Source organism: Delphinapterus leucas, chromosome 4 (assembly GCF_059928025.1).
Source record: "Delphinapterus leucas isolate spDelLeu-1000000601 "Yukka" chromosome 4, BTC_Dleu_Yukka2, whole genome shotgun sequence".
NCBI lineage: Eukaryota > Metazoa > Chordata > Mammalia > Artiodactyla > Monodontidae > Delphinapterus > Delphinapterus leucas.
In genome coordinates this window covers 12,965,287-12,981,943 of record NC_143132.1, presented here as the reverse complement: position 1 = coordinate 12,981,943, position 16,657 = coordinate 12,965,287, and the positions used below count along the sequence as shown (strand labels likewise).

Here is a 16,657-nt window from a genome sequence, read left to right as displayed (position 1 = left end):
TGGTGACCAAGCAAATTAAGATTATTTTCTGGAATCTATTACTTGGTATATTGGAAATTGGATATCATGTACAAAGCTACATAAAAGAGTATTTTTTTTCTCTTGCAAGGATAATATCACAATGCTTCATAAAATGAGCATAAATAAGAAAATATCCTGGTCCTAAAACTCAAGCAAGACAGACCATCTTCATTTTGAAGGAATCCCTGGCATTCCTTGTCCATATGAGGACCTGCATATTCTCCTGCTGAACAATTTTGGAGCCTGTGACTTTCATGTGCATTATAAACGTATTTTTCCATGTTGTGTAGTTGTCTCCACTGTTATAATCTTAAAGGATGCATGTATAGCACAGGGAACTATACTCAGTATTTTGTAACAACCTATAAAGAGAAAAGAATCTGAAAAGAATTTGTATATATATAATATATAAATATATAATTATATTATATATATAATAATATCTATATATTCCTCAAAACCTACCTTGAGGTCAAGCACTGTCTTTTTACTTTCTTTCATCCCTCTTTGGCTCACCTTTAGCAGTGGACCAGAGAAAAAAAACCACAGTGGTGGACCATAAGACCACAGGTGGTTTGGGGAAGTACAGGATGTAGGGAGACCCGCACTGGTTCGTGCTCTACCGTGTTCCAGGTGCACCTCTTGGACAGATATCTTAAACTCTTGACTTATGACACCCAGAGATCCAGAAAATAGATCAGTAGTGGCTCGGGAGGTGTGGTGGGTCCCCTGCCCTGGGTCTTCCTTCAGCCTGTAACACATGCGTGCTCTCTGCTGAATGTCTTTGCAGGAGCCGTGAACTTCCTGCGTTCTCTCCTGGAACCAGATCCTGTGAAGAGGCCCAATATCCAGCAAGCACTGGCGAATCGCTGGCTTAATGAGAATTACATGGGCAAAGTGCCATGCAATGTCACCTATCCCAACAGGTAATCAAGTGCACGCGGAGGGACTCCTCCTCGGGCAAGATGGGGCCTGTCTTACGAGCCCCTGAATAGTTCTGGACAGGAAGCTTCACGTGATTCAAGCAAAGGCCACGTCTTCTCTTGGCTGCCCTTCCCCACTGCGCACACAAGAGGAAGTGTAAGCGGGGCCGGCCGGTGTGGCTGTGCAGAGTGCGCCCTGCAGGGGGCGCCCGGCGGAGGGCGTGCGGGCGCTGAAATCAGGCCGCACTCCCTTTATCAAACCTGCTCCTGAGGGCCTGTGTTTTTCCAGAGCAGCACCTCTTTCTAATTCACACCAAGGGACCGTGTAGACTAGCTATGACCTGAGTGAGTGTGTGTGTGTCTGTGTGTGTATGTTTGAGTGTGTGTGTGTGTGTGTGTGTGTGTGTGTGTGTGTGTTCCACTCAAGAGCTCTCCTGTCGGCATTGGGCGGAATCCAGTGGAATCGCCTCTCTCCCTTTTCAAACCATCCCCCGGGCTCCTCTTCTGCCACTTCTTTGCTCCGATGTTTGTTTCAGCCCTAAGTCCCCTGCCCTGAAATGTTGGGGCCAGAAAGAAAAGTCAAGAGCAGGAGTCCTTTGCTTCAGGCCGTGTCTCCCTGTGCCATTTCTGTGAGGAGGAATCTTTAGGGAAGGCTTACAGGCAGGAGTCCACAGGAGTCCTCAGGTATCACTGAGGGACACCTCATGATGGCCCACGTGTCCCCATGCGCGGGTATCGAGTACAGATTTGAAAGCAGGTACAGGAAAACATTTCCTTGTACTTTTCCCTACTCATCTGACGTATTGTTAACTAGCCCGAGTGGAGGAATGAGGACCCTCCCCTTGGTGACTTTAGAGCCAACGTGAGGACCCATGGGTCCAATACCCCCCAGGACTGGGACCTACCTTGAGTCTCTTCTTCCTTCAGACCTGGAGTGGCCTGCGCATTCTAGATCTGAAGCTCAGATGAAGACAAGAGAACCACTGATGTAGTGGGACAGGTAGAGCACTGACAGGGCAGGGAAGAGGTGTCCTCTGTGATTATATCTTCAAAATGCCCAGGAAGGTCTGGAAACCTCCGCCAAGACTTACGAAAGTTGCAGCACTGACTTCTCCAAATGAGATGGGCAGGCAGAGCTCCGTCTTGGGGAGGAAGTTCTAGAAGAACTTCAGGGGGTGTGGGTGGACGGTGCTGGGACCCGCCTCCTGGCTACTGGGCCACATTTGCACTCGCCATGGCCATAGATGTCATCTACAATTCTAGCATTTGACTTGTGGGAGGTAATGTAAACAAAGTCTAGGTTACTTAGGTTACCAAGGGAACCTGGAAATAGACTGCTGGTTTCCAGTGCTGGCTGGGTTTGGGCTAGTACCTGAAATAGACACCGGGAATATTATTAGCCCAGCGTGAGACGGAAAGCAAAGCCGAGGCGCCGTGCCCCGTCACCAGGGCTCATGCTGCCTGGCACGCCCAGGTGTGCTCTCTGTAAAGGAGGAGGCACCGGTGGCAGCCAAATGGGTCATTAGCCTAATGTAATCACGGTCTAAATGAGCAGAATCAACCCACTCCATGCAGCAGCTGTTAAAGGCAGTGAAGCCGCTGTTAAAAATACAGCCCCCCCCCCCTTGCTGACCACATCTTCATTCACAAAGATTCAGGCCCAGGCATCTCATTTTGTAGCTTATAAACAGGCTTTTGTCGATTAAAACTTAAATTCTAGTAACCTATACTGGCTTTGCCAGATTGGTCATTTTTGCATTTGGACTTGGTCAAAAGTGATAAAGGCTGCACATGACCTAGTTGGGTAGATTGTAAAAATGGTTAAGAGCTTGTATATTAAGGAAAACAGCAGCTGAATATCTTCTGTTTAGGTAAGGTTCGTTACGCATTTTATACTAGAGGCAAATCAATGTCCAGTTTTTAAGTAATGAAACCAGAAATCTCAACTATTGGAAAAGACACGAGTTATTTACAGTCTTTATTGTGAAAAATATATAATGCAAAAAAAATTGTGCCTTTGATGATTAGTTTTCTGGTTTTACCAGCACACAGATAAAGGGAACAAGAATATGTGACGAGGGAAAGGAATATTTTCCTTATAAAGTCTGTTTTATAGCTTCCCAACATTCATAGCCCCAGATTTAATTATTTTAGATGCTGTCAATGTTTTACTTCTGGGAAAGAGAGAAAACAAATGTCCTGTGTTTTATATCACTCTTCTTTAAAGCCTTCTGTTAATTTGTCTGGGCCTCCAAGTTGATATCCCCAAGAGGCAAGAGGAAAATGTCTTTAAATGTAAACCCTTTATAATAAATGTTCATGCCAGTTAGTCACAGATGTTTGCTGTGCGCCAGGCTCCCCTCCCTGTTCTGGGAGCAGACATTTTTTTTAGAGCCGACCCTGGCTACCTCCTTCCTGTCCTGCCTGGGCCTGGACACTCTCCCACACCTCCAGTTAGCTCTGGAGATGAGTGGGAGGGAAAGCAGGTCATTGGTTCACAGGACGGAATTAGACCAAAGTGGAATAAAATTGGATTTAATGCAAATTTACTCAAAATTATACCTAGTGTTCTGGAACATTTTTTACCATTGTCTATATCATCAAAACTTGGAGAGATACGTTTGTTCTCTACATCTGTGTCTCAATTTCTGCCCTGCAAACCAGTTCATCTGTACCATTTTTCTAGGTTACACATATATGCATTAATATACGATATTTGTTTCTCTCTTTCTGAATTACTTCACTCTGTATGACAGTCTCTAGATTCATCCACATCTCTGCAAATGACCCAATTTCATTTCCTTTTATGGCTGAGTAATATTCCATTGTACATATGTGCCACATCTTCTTTATCCACCAATGGGGGAAAGCGGTGGGGGGGAGGGGTTGGTGGTGGGATGAACTGGGAGATTGGGATTGACATATATACACTAATATGTATGAAATGGATAACTAATAAGAACCTGCTGTATAAAAAAATAAATAACATTTAAAAAAGAAAGAAACTTGGAGAGATAACACAGGTTCAACAACTGGTATAAGAGAGCACTAAATACATGCATTGCTTGCTGCAAATGTTTAAAATATTACTCTCAGTCAAGAGCCAGTCCACAGTCTACGTTTGGCAGAGTTCACCTGATTTGGAAGACGCAGGTACAAAGGGCAGAGACGGGGTGTCTCCCCCTGCTCATTTTCTTCCTCTCTCCTCCACCCCCAGCCCCACCCCGGTGGCACCCCACACCCAGAGCACCCTCCCTTCCAGGGCCTGCTCCTGGTAGGGGGTGGGGCCATCCGTGTGTAGCTGTGGGTGATTGGCCAGGGGTGGGGTGGGGGGGTGGGGTCACAAAACTCATGATCTGATTGGCTGGGAGGTGAGGCCATGAGGCTGTGGTCTGATTGGCCAATGTCAGTGATCTCATTGGCCAGGAGTGAGGTCAAGCAGCAGTGGTGTCAAGCAGCAGTGGTCTCATTGGCCAGGAGTGAGGTCAAGCAGCCTAGGGCAGGGCTGCTGGCACGTGGTTGTTACCAGAGAGTTTCAAACAGCTGTGCTTTCTGTGTTAAGTGCTTGTGTCAATCTTCACGTAATTGTATCCTTTTTAAACAAACGTTATTATTTTTAACCATTAATCATACCAACCATACTCCAGCCTGCTTTCTAGAATTTGTGATTTTGTAGCCAACAGGAGTGAGGAAAGCAGATTTTGTGGTTTCTTGGGCACCTTTTCTTTGGACAGCACTTAGCCAAATAGAGGGAGAGCTGACCTGGGTTGCAATGGTCAAGAGACCTAGGTCTGCCCTTGCTGCCCCTACTAATGGGCCTGTGAACCTGGCAAGTCGGTTTCCTCTTCTGCACCATTATGGGGTTATACTGTGTGGTTTTTCCTAGTGTTATGGTTCTGAGGTTCCACCAGAAATGTCTTCAGACTCTTTGGCGGTGGTTACAGAGCTCTCTAGCCAGATGTGCTCGCCTTCTGCTCACAGAGTACTGTATTTGCATCTCTCTTAAGGACTGTAGCACGTTCTCTCTGATGACACACCTCCACTACCAACACACATACTCTCTATGCCCCTCAGCCTGTTTTTGTGTTCTCTATAGCTGCCACTTCTTGCCTATGTGTCCCTGGGCAAGTTACTTCCCTGTTGTGGGCCTCAGTTTCTCCATCTGTAAAATGGGGATAATAATGGTACCCACTCATAAGACTGTCATGAAGAATAAATGAATTTATTTTCTCTCTTCCCCACTGGAATGTAAACTCCCTGAGGCAGGAACTTGTTGAATGAACGAATGAATGAGTGGTTAAATGAATGCCTGGCATTCATTTCTTTGGCATTTTATCCCAAGGAGTTTATCTTCCTAATACTCCTGTGTAGAAGATTTAACCTGTCCTCTGAGAGCACTTTACTTGGCAGCTGAGCCCCAGATCCCCTATTTGTGAACCTGTGAACTCACGTTGTTCCTTCAAACGTGCTCTGGGCTGTCTCCTGAACACCCTCCTTTCCCAACTCAGCTTCCACCCAACCTAAGTGTGGGCTCCACCCCATCTCCAATAAATACCTTTTAAGGAAAACATGTCAAATTGTAAAGAAATTTGGGACAACTGGGGAAATTTGAATATATTCTAGATATCAGAGAATATTAAGAGATTACTAAAAGTTTGTTGGGTGTGTTGATGGTATTGTGGTTCTACAGGAGATGTCCTTGGTTTTTAAAGATGCACGTCGAGGTGTTTAGGAAAAAAGATGTCATGATGTTTGTGATGTAAAATACTTTAGGAAAGAAAGGAAGGGAGGGAGAGATGGAGGAAGGAAGGAAGAAAGAAAGCCAAAGTGTTAACAACTGGTTCAACCAGGAATTGGGTACACACATAGGCTATTAGACTATTCCCTTTACTTTTCTGTATATGTAACTTTTCATAATAAAAAGTCAAGTGAGGGCTTCCCTGGTGGCGCAGTGGTTGAGAGTCCGCCTGCCGATGCAGCGGACACGGGTTCGTGCCCCGGTCCGGGAAGATCCCATATGCCGCGGAGCGGCTGGGCCCGTGAGCCATGGCCGCTGAGCCTGTGCGTCCAGAGCCTGTGCTCCGCAACAGGAGAGGCCACAGCAGTAAGAGGCCCATGTACCGCAAAAAAAAAAAAGTCAAGTGAATGAATGAGTGAATGAATGGACTGATTGTCCATGAGGAGGCCCGTGTGTGTGTTGTGAGGAGGCCCGTGTGTGTGTTGTGGGGGGGCGGTTTCTGTGCTGTCATGTTTGTGAGCATCGCTAAGGAGGCCCTGGAGCCTCTCAGCGACAGTGGAGAGGTGACTGGTTCTCTGTCCTTCCACCCTGCAGGATTTCCCTGGAAGACCTGAGCCCGAGTGTGGTGCTGCACATGACGGAGAAGCTGGGCTATAAGAACAGCGACGTGATCAACACCGTGCTCTCCAACCGCGCCTGCCACATCCTTGCCATCTACTTCCTCTTAAACAAGAAGCTCGAGCGCTATTTGTCAGGGGTGAGTGGAGCCCCGCCGTGGTTTTCTCTGCTCTCTGTGCAAAAGTGAGCTCTGACACTTGAAGTGTTTCCTAGTTACTGACACTTGATCTGAGCTGTTAATTGAAACTAATGTGAGGCTGAGTTTCCTGAAGGTGGGATACAATAGTAGCAAAACCTGCTTCTCAGGGAGCGCTTTTTATCTGAGGTGTTTTAAAAATATTCTCCCACAGAGTTAAGCTCTGGGCAGACTCGTGAGAGATTCAAGCCTCTGTTCCTTTCAGCTTCTTGTTGCCTTTTTGGCTCTGTTTCTCTTTTCTCCTTGGGGTCCCCACTTAGATGCACTGGGGCTTGTGTAATCATAAAAGTTGGGGAGCAGAGCCCCTCAAGCATTCACCTCTAAAGCATGGTAGATGAGAAAGCCACTATTTACATTTACTTCTCTAGAAAACAAAAGTGAAACCTTGGCCCCTTCACTCAGTCGGGGCATCAGATAGTCAAGGTGTCGCGTGTGTTGAAGATGAAGGAGGTAGAGCTGGGAGCCTGTGTTGGACCATGGTACCCTCATGCTTTGGTCACCTTCATCCTTCTGCCTTATGAAGTTCATACATGCCTGGGTGAGGGAATTTACATGCTTCAGTATCTAGTTTTGACTAAATCAACTCTTTCCAAGTGGACAATGGTTAAAAAAGAATTCTGCAAAGAAAACTGGATCACAGGCAGTATGGATTCTGCATATCACTCCTTCTGTTTCTCCTACTCAGAATGGTGAGGACTGACCAGATCTAACAGGAAGTCAGCCAGAGAAACCTGGAATTGTCAGGAAGCCCATCTGAAATTTGATTTCATACCCATTCCTGAAGGATGACCTTCACCTTGCCTGTATGGCGCCTTGAGATCAGGTTGTACGGGGTCATCACTGTTAGGAAGACATTTAGAATCCATAGCGTAAAGAGGAACTTCTAGAGTTTTCGGTACTATTTAAAGTCATGTGATAGCCCGATATCCCACAACATTCCACTAAACAATAGGCTTACAAACCTTTTATGAGGTTTCTACATTAAAGCTAAAGGTGAAAATTCACCAATAGTTGGGGAAATGCTATTCTCCCTGATGAGGGAGAAAATGACCAAAATGATGCCCAGAAGACAGCATGATCAGAATGTGTCTCTCATTAGCAAATGGATTTGGGAGACATCCAAATGTTTGGGAAACATTGCCGAATAGATGAAGAAGCTTGACGGGAGATTTGTTAAACAATGGAACAAAAGTATAGATGTTTCTAAGCTGATTCAGCTTAGGGTATTTCCTAGATTTGGCTTCAACAGGAAATTATCCACAGAACACCTTTTTTTTTTGGTGAGCCACCAAAGGAATGATGTACATGAGAAGAAACGTTATAGTAAAAGGCATTTAAAAATAAGAGCAATGTTTTATGGGGAAAAAAAACGTGCTCCAGAAGCAGTGATGGGACGAAACTTCGGAAGGGAACAGATACGCAGCTCGATTTCAGAGCCAGTGTCACGGTCACGGGAAAGCTACTGCAGGAGAGAAGTGGAGTTCAGAAAGACTGGACCTTTGATACATAGTATGTTACTTATATCATTTTATTATGTGATAGGAGGGATTAAGAAATTCTCTCACACCAGAGGACAGAGGTCCTCTGTTCACCTATGATGATGAGCTTAAAAGACATGTTAGACTTGAAGCCATTTCTCATTTCTCTTTTATAAGAAGACCATATGTCCTATATTTCTTTCTTATCTTATCCTTTTAAATTCCTATTTTATTGCCTATTTTATAATGTACATGATATGTTAGTATAGTACATGCTTATAATTTATAAATAAATGCGCACATATTGTAGATGCCTGCTAACAACTTTTTTCACTCATATGGGCTCAAGATCACACCATTTAGGAACCACCATGCTAGGGACAAGTAGTTCTCAAGTAAAAGGAACAGAGGAGGGTCACACGCTGATTTTCTTTTTGAAATGATGAATGTTGTTTAAAAATTCGTTTTAAAAAATGTTTCCATGAAACTGACTCTAAAGTTTGTGATTTCACATATTTAAAGGATGACATTGCTGCTTTCCTGAGTGAGCTAGCAGATTCAAACATTCTTCTTTTGGAAGAACCAGTTTTCTGGATACTGATCAATAAGATAGAGGGGCTTTTGTTTTTAAAATAGTTTCTTTCCTTATTTAAATTATATTTTTTATTTTTGTCTGTGTTGGGTCTTCGTTGCTACGCACGGGCTTTCTCTAGTTGCAGCGAGCGGGGGCTACTCTTCGTTGCGGTGTGAGGGCTTCTCTTATCGCGGAACACGGGCTCTAGGCATGCGGGCTTCAGAAGTTGCGGCACACAGGCTCAGTAGTTGTGACTCGTAGGCTCTAGAGCGCAGGCTCAGTGGTTGTGGTGCATGGGCTTAGTTGCTCCGCGGCACGTGGGATCTTCCCAGACCAGGGCTCAAACCCGCGTCCCCTGCATTGGCAGGCGGATTCCTAACCACTGCACCACCAGGGAAGCCCTAGTTTCTTTCTTATGTCTACTTCCACATCTACAGATGCAAACTTTGGTTACTCACACTCTTAATCACACGGCTCATTCCAAGTAAGAGACATTTGTGTGAAGCTCTCAGGGTATGTCTTGCCTTCTCTGGACGTCTTGCCATCTGCTGTGTTTGCCCAGCATCAGGGTTACGAATGGTGCAGTGTTGCAAAGCTCTGTGGTTTTGCTTCCTGAGAAGTTCCCTGGAAACTCAACTAACTTAGTTCTAACTGGAGAAGGTTCTTTCTTATTTTATTGTCTGTTTCACACTTAAACCTTAAATCATAGGACATAGCTGGTATGAGAACCACTGTCTAGGTGGGTGGCTGCTTTTAAGAATGAATTATTCCCCACAGACAGCCATAGCTGGTCCACTCAGTAATTTCCACACAAGGCTAATTTAATTGCACCTGTGCACTGTGCCAGTTATGAATATCATTAACCAATCACTAACAACCGTGTATAATTTTGAAAGCAAAACTAGTGAACTAAAAAGTAAAATATCGTATTGGGTGATTGGGATTGACATGTATACACTGATGTGTATAAAATTGATGACTAATAACCTGTAAAAAAAAAAAAAAGTAAAATATTGTAACTTAATTATTTGTCATTTCTCCCCTTATCCCTTGATTCTTGTTTCCTCTTTCTAAAACCTAGAAGCGTGGATTTTAATTTGGAGAGCCTGTAAAGGCATTTTGTGAATATTTGTTGGCTGAAAAGTTAATCAGTCATTTAATTTCACCTGTCGCCAGAGAGGATTGCACCTAAACAGTGCCCCTGGATCATCTTAGGTGTGGTTATCTGTCTTCTTCTTTAAGCTATATTATGAATTGCTGTGACATTTATTGGGGCAGGGGGCAGGAGGTAGGGCTTTTTTTTTTTTCAATTGAAGTATAGTTGATGTACAGTGTTGTGTTAGTTTCAGGTATACAGCAAAGTGATTCAGTTATACATATATATATTCTTTTTCAGATTATTTTCCATTATAGGTTATTACAAGATATTAAATCTAGCTCCCTGTGCTGTACAGTAGGTCCTTGTTATTTATCCATTTTTCATGTCTTAGAATGGTCTTCATCGCACAGATGAAAGGACTGAGGCCCAGCAAGGAGCAGTGATGTGCCCAGGGTCACCTGGCCCTTTCCTGGCAGAGCCAGGAACAGAAATAGGTCACCTGATTCTGGGTGCCGAGCTCTCCCCACACTTCGTCCTTGGATGAGGCTTTGCACTGCAATTAAGTGCCTTGCCAACCCCTTTCTGCCTTTTCTCAGCCAAGCGCTGGTTTAAAAATTAATGAATGCTTAATGGACATTTCTATTTCCTGTGAGTTAAGCCAGGCTTTTTTTCTCTTCTCCTCTGGTAGAAATCCGACATCCAGGACAGCGTCTGTTACAAGACCCAGCTCTACCAGATAGAAAAGTGCAGGCCCACCAAGGAGCCCTATGAGGTGAGTGGCCCCCAGAGCAAACCCCAGGATCTCTTAGGAAGAGTGGATTTCCATTCTGGGGGGAAGAGGGGAAAGGAAACCAATTATTGTAGGACACAGAAGTAGCCAAAGACAAATACTTACTTAACTGAGCCTTTGAGACATGGTTTACAGCGGGGCCACCATCGTTCAGTCTCTAGACTATGGTTCTCAGCTGTGGCCACATAGTGGAATCCCTGAGGAGCATTTTAACATCTGGATGCCCAGGCCCTACCTCAGACTGATTCCATCGATCCATTCTCGATCTCCAACGAGATCGGGGGTCAGTATTTTTTAAAGCTCCCTGGATGGTTCCCAGTGGAATCAAGGTTGGAATCCGCTGTCAGATCTCCAAGAGGTTAAAAACGAGGTGCTGAAAAATATAAGTGTATGTAACACTTGGCATCAGGGGAACAAAGTACAGTGAGGAACAGGAAAAAGTATCTGGAACAAGCCTTTCCAGTCAGCTGTCCCTGCTGACTTGATGCTACCTAGAACGTACCTGAGAGAAAATACCAAGATTCTTTGATTTCAGAGTAAAAACTGGTATCATATCGTCCCAAATTTGGACCCCAAATACATGCTTGTTATGAGACTGTGCCTGGGAACTCGAGAACCAAGGCCTGGAGCACAGGGTAAGGGTCCCCCCACCAGGACTCCTCATTCGCTGTTTTGTGCAGTGGGGCCCGCCTGTCTTCTCAGTGCTTTCCTGTGGAATATGGAACGAGCCGGGCTGCGTTCCATGGCGGCAGCAGAAAGCAAGTGGGACACGGCCCAGGCCAGCCCAGTGACGCCGGTGACGGGGCTGCTGAACTGCCGGCACCACGTGTAAATGCGGCCACCCCTGAGCATCGAGGCGGGCGTGGGCTGGGGTAGCTGCAGGAGGAGGGCGAGACTGGTCAATCTACACAGCCTGGAGGATGGCACCATTTAAGGAGGCAGAGAAAAGGAGGCGCTGATGACAGAGAAGCTAGCGAAGATAACGGGGCAGCCGGAGACCCAGGAGGGAGGGATGTCAGGGAGGACATGGGAAAGGTGAAGTATAAAGCAGCCAATGGTGACAGCTGAGCGGTTTCTCGTCCTGGAGGAGGTGGAGAAGGCAGAAAGGAGATTGCGTGGATTGCGGGGAGTGAGGACCGTGAACAGAGATCTCTCCGTCGATGCCGCTGGCAGTGAAGAGGGGCTGGGGAGCAGGCGGGCTGGGAGGCAGAGGAAGGAACTCCAGTGATGGGGCGGGGAAGGGCATGCATTCAGAGCAGCCAGGGTGGGCCCTGGCCTTGACCCCAGGCTGTAGGCCTCCTTCCTCTGAGACTGGCTGTGAGGCACCAGCATGATGAGGATGGAGATAAGCTTTTGGAGGGGCAGCAGGGGGGTGCGGACTGGGACTGGGCGGGGAGCATGGCTTCTAGGGCTGGGAGAGGGAGAGCAGAGATGGTGTAGGGCCAGACTCCCCTGAGCTCCACACCCCTCCGGCCAGTTGCTTACTGAAACTTCTATGGCGTGAATGAAGGCGTCTCAAATCCAGCACGTCTGGAACCAACCCCCCCTCTCCTCCCCCATCTACCCCCACCCCGGCCCCTATTTTCTGTCTGCAAATGGCAGCCCCACCCTCAGTACAGGGCAGAAACCTGGAAGACCTTTGTATTCCTTTCCCTCACCCCGAGAGCCAGTCTGTCGCCAAGTTCTGCCGGTCTGACTCCTGAAACTCTCCAACCCCTCCACTCTCCATCCGCCCCATCCTCGCCACCATCACCTCTTGCGTGGACCTCAGCTGCAGCCTCCTTCCTAACTGGTCCCGCTCCTTCCCCGTGACTACCTGGCACTCCGTCCACACACCGGCCAGAGCGAGCGATTCACACTCAAATCAGACCATGTCACTTCCCCGCTGGAAACCTTCAAAGGCTTCCTTAACCTGGAAGACAAACTCTGTGACGTGGCCACCATGCCTCGGATTGAACTGGCTTTGCCAGCAACTCCAGCCTTGTCTCCCAGGCCCCGCACACAGCACTGCTTCTTGCTTCGTGCTCAGTCCCATGGGCCTTGAGACTCTGTGCTCTCTTGGCTGCCAGGTTCTCTCTTCCAGAATGTTCTCCCCACCCCTCTCTGCTGAGTTAATGTGTATCCCACTTCAGCTCACATCCTCGTGGACCCCTGCCGTTCTCTGACCTCTGCCATTGGGTTGCATCCCTCCAGTACACACGGTCACACACATTCTGCTTCCTGGGGCTTGTCGCATTGGCAGGGTCCTGTTTGTTCAGAGATTATTTGATTATCATGTCTTCCCCACTCTGGACTGTGAGTTCCTTAAGAGCAGGGACGGTGTCACTTTTGCTCCTCACGGTGTCCCTAGAGCCTACACAATGCCTGGCACCCAGTAGAGGCTCAATAAATATTTGCTAGATGAACAGATGGAATAATCAAGTTGGCTTTAGTCTCAGAAAATAGAATTGGGCCAGCATCTGGGGAAGGTCGAACATTCCAGGTGGGACACCTAGCTTGATTAAAGTAGGGGGCCACCTGCACCATAGCGCGCAAGTCGAGTTATCATCACCTGATGGCCATGCCCTGTGGCAGGGAGGGACCTCTTACAGTCACTTGCAGGGAGGGTGGGCACCTCGGCTGGGATCCAGGGGATACTGAATTCACTGTTAGGCTCCCCTGCCTCTTGGTTTGACTGTTTAGGGCCTCAGGTAATAACACAAACTTAGACGTACCGCATGCCCCTATGTGTGTGCCCTAGGCAGCCTCTAAGCCACGTGGCTGATGCCCATGTCCTTGGTTGCCCTAGTACCCTGCCCTGCTTGTGTGTTAAGTGTCAGAACCGCGATGGGAAAGGGGCCTCTTTTTTTCATCCAGATTATTATTCTCAGCTGATTATTTCATTTGGCCCGGAAAACACATAGTAAGCATTTTAAAACATTTGTCGAAGTATTTAATGGTTAGGGTTTCAATAGGAACTCTAATGGAAGACAGCATTTCAATTTTCTGTGATCCACTTGTTTTCTCCAAACTGCAGCGATCCTTGTGCTAATTAAATTACAGGCTCTGACTAGATGGTGCAACTCCTCTCTCTGCTGGAACCTAGAAAGTAGAATGGGGCCAGTTAGAAAAAGTGGTGAGAAAGTCTGAAAGGAGCCAGATTTTCCAGGTAAAGCCCACTCAGAGCCTCTGTGGGGTTCTTCCCAGTTACCGTCAGCTGGTCCAGGAGGAGAAGCGGCCAAGTGGAAGAGGCGGGAGGTGTTGTGAGCAGGAACCGTGGAATGAAGTTCAAGGTTGTACACAAGCTGGCTGGAGAGCGGCTCCGGGGCCATGTCCGGGCACTGAGGGCACGTGATGGTCTCTTTCTTCTTCTCGATCCTGGTTCTTTCTCTCCAAGGAGACGGAGGAGCTGAATTAAGTGGAAAGAGCTTCCCTCTTGGGACTACAGTGCCGTCATTTATGACTTTACCACTTTCTCCCCCTCTTCTTCCTGTAACAGGCAGAGATTATGTCTGGAAAAGTGGGACACTTGTCTCACCTTAGGCACGTGCCCCAGAGATTCCTTTTCCTAAGACAGAGGCCCTGGGGGGCCACGGGGGTCATGGCAGAGCAGTCATCATTTCTAAACTGGCTTATTAAAGCTGTAGAGAGCCAGGAGCCAAGTTTGTTTAGTCTTGAAGAATACTGCTAATTTGTAGCAAAATGTAAGTTAGAACTGGAGGGCTCCTCTGTAGTGTCAAAGTAACACTGCAGTTTTGGAAGAAAAGTTGTGCAGGGGTGCGGAGGGACTGTATTAGTTTGCTAGGGCTGCCATAACCAAGTCCCACAAACTGAGTGGCTTAAACAACAGAAGTGTATTGTCTCCCAGTTCTGGAGGCCAGAAATCCAAGGTCGAGGTGTCTGCAGGATTGGTTCCCTCTGAGGGCTGTGAGGGAGAATCTTTCATGCCTTCTAGCTTCTGGTGGCTGCTGGCAATCTTTGGCATTCTTTGGCTTGTAGAAGCATCACCCCGATCTCTGCCTTCATATTCACATGGCGTTCTGTGTGTGTGTGTGTGTGTGACCAATTTCCCCCTTCCTATTAGAATACCAGTCACATTGCACTAGAACGCACCCTGATGACCTCATCTTAACTTGCTTACCTCTGTCAAGGTAACACCAACACTCCTTCTTCTCAAAGGCAAAGGAGAGCAAACTTTCATACTCCCTCCTCCCCAGAGCTTCAAAGAGGATGTGATGGGCCTGGCCTGACCCTGTCTTCAAGTAAGGCCACATTCTGAGGTCAGGGGGTTAGGACTCCAACGTATGAATTTGGGGGGAATAAAATTAAACCCATAACGGGGACTGTAAGTTTAAAAGTAAAATACTACAATGATTTCTCTTTGTGTCATTTTAAAATCTGTACAAATTTTTTTTTTTCTTTTTGCGGTACGCGGGCCTCTCACTGCTGTGGCCTCTCCCGTTGCGGAGCACAGGCTCCGGATGCGCAGGCTCAGCGGCCATGGCTCACGGGCCCAGCCGCTCCGTGGCATGTGGGATCCTCCCGGACCGGGGCACGAGCCCATGTCCCCTGCATCGGCAGGTGGACTCTCAACCACTGCGCCACCAGGGAAGCCTGTGTACAAATTTTTAAAATCAAGTATGGAATCAGGTCAAGCTGAATTGTTAGAAATCAGAACAGTGGTTACCTTTGGGGACAGGGAGAGGATGCTGGGAACGAGGGACTTCAGGTGCCAGCTGCGTTCTCTGTCTTGATCAGGGCGCCATTGCGACGTGTGTTTGCTGTTTGAGGAAACATATTGAACTCCTTACCCATCATCAGAGCACCCTTGCGTTATGTGTCCTAGACTTTAATAAAAATGTTGCCTAGAAAATCTATCCAGGGCAGGTGTTAGGACATCTATCTGCTGCCTGCTTCCACGACAGTTTGGCTTCTTGTCTATAAACTTTGAAATGGAGAATCCTCAACCGGAGCTGCAAGTGGCGGGGGTAGGGATTAGGAAATAAACAGCAAGTGAAGCTCCTTGAATTGTTGAAAAATGCTGCTTTTTACAGGCCTCCCTGGGCACCTGGACAAGAGACCTCGAATTTCACGCTGTGCAGGTAAGAACTTGGGGGGTTATGTTGGATTCCTCAGAGTTCTCCGGAGAAACAGAACCAATAGTGTGTGTGTGTGTGTGTGTGTGTGTGTGTGTGATGCTTGGACACCCAGGGAAGGGTTGATGTTTCAGCTTCATCCCCATGTCTCCTGGAGGCAGAATCCCATCTTCCTCAGGACACCTCAGTCTTTTTCTCTTAAGGCCTTTAACTGATTACATGAGGCCTACCCAGACTGTAGAGGCTGATCTGCTTTACTCAAAGCCTACCAGTTTAAATGTCAGTCACGTACCATATACCTTCCCCGCCGCATCTAGACTGGTGTTTGACTAGACACGGGGCACCCTGGCCTAGCCAACTTGACACATGAAAGTAACCATCACACATGACCCTGAAGGTTGGCAGATCTCTGCTCGGGGCTCTGGACCTCGCACGCCTCCATCCTGTCCTGAATTCCACCATGCAGAATCCTGTTGTAAGTGGATTTGTCAGAATCCCTCAGATCAGATCAGTGCTGTCTATGCGTAGTTGACCATTTTTTTAATTGTCTTGCTAAAACTACACGCTTGGCTATGCGTTCGTGTTTCTACCTGTAAAGAAGTGGGGTTTGGCGCAGTGGTTGAGAATCTGCCTGCCAGTGCAGGGGACACGGGTTCGAGCCCTGGTCTGGGAGGATCCCACATACCGCGGAGCAACTAGGCCCGTGAGCCACAATTACTGAGCCTGCACGTCTGGAGCCTGTGCTCCGCAACAAGAGAGGCCGTGATAGTGAGAGGCCCGCGCACCGCGATGAAGAGTGGCCCCCGCTTGCCGCAACTAGAGAAAGCCCTCGCACAGAAACGAAGACCCAACACAGCCAAAAATAAATAAATAAATAGATTAATTAATTAATGAGGACATACTTATTCAACATCATCCTCTATTAAAAAAAAAAAAAAAAAAGAAGTGGGGTTTACAACAGTCCAGGGCTTCCCGGCTCAGTGGCCTAATTTATGAACCACGCCCTCTTTTTTCTCAACTCAGTTGGTTGTTTCCTATGGCAAAATCAGGCCTCTGTGGCTTTCCCTTATGGGATGGGCAGCAAGGAACCAAAATCAACCAGCAGACAACACCTGGGCCCCTGGGCCATCCCAGGTGTCCACGAT

The 16,657-nt window shown here is 47.2% G+C and overlaps 1 protein-coding gene across 1 annotated transcript in view; it reads left to right on the top strand.

Annotated features, from left to right (window-relative positions):
- The window catches only part of HUNK (hormonally up-regulated Neu-associated kinase), a 113,569-nt gene that overhangs the window by 85,909 nt on the left and 11,003 nt on the right, over positions 1-16,657 (top strand). Inside the window, exons 6-9 of the mRNA XM_022567894.2 lie at positions 812-947; positions 6,277-6,439; positions 10,336-10,419; positions 15,471-15,518. Of these exons, the coding sequence (XP_022423602.2) occupies positions 812-947; positions 6,277-6,439; positions 10,336-10,419; positions 15,471-15,518 (431 nt within the window). The remainder of the gene's footprint in view (positions 1-811; positions 948-6,276; positions 6,440-10,335; positions 10,420-15,470; positions 15,519-16,657) is intronic.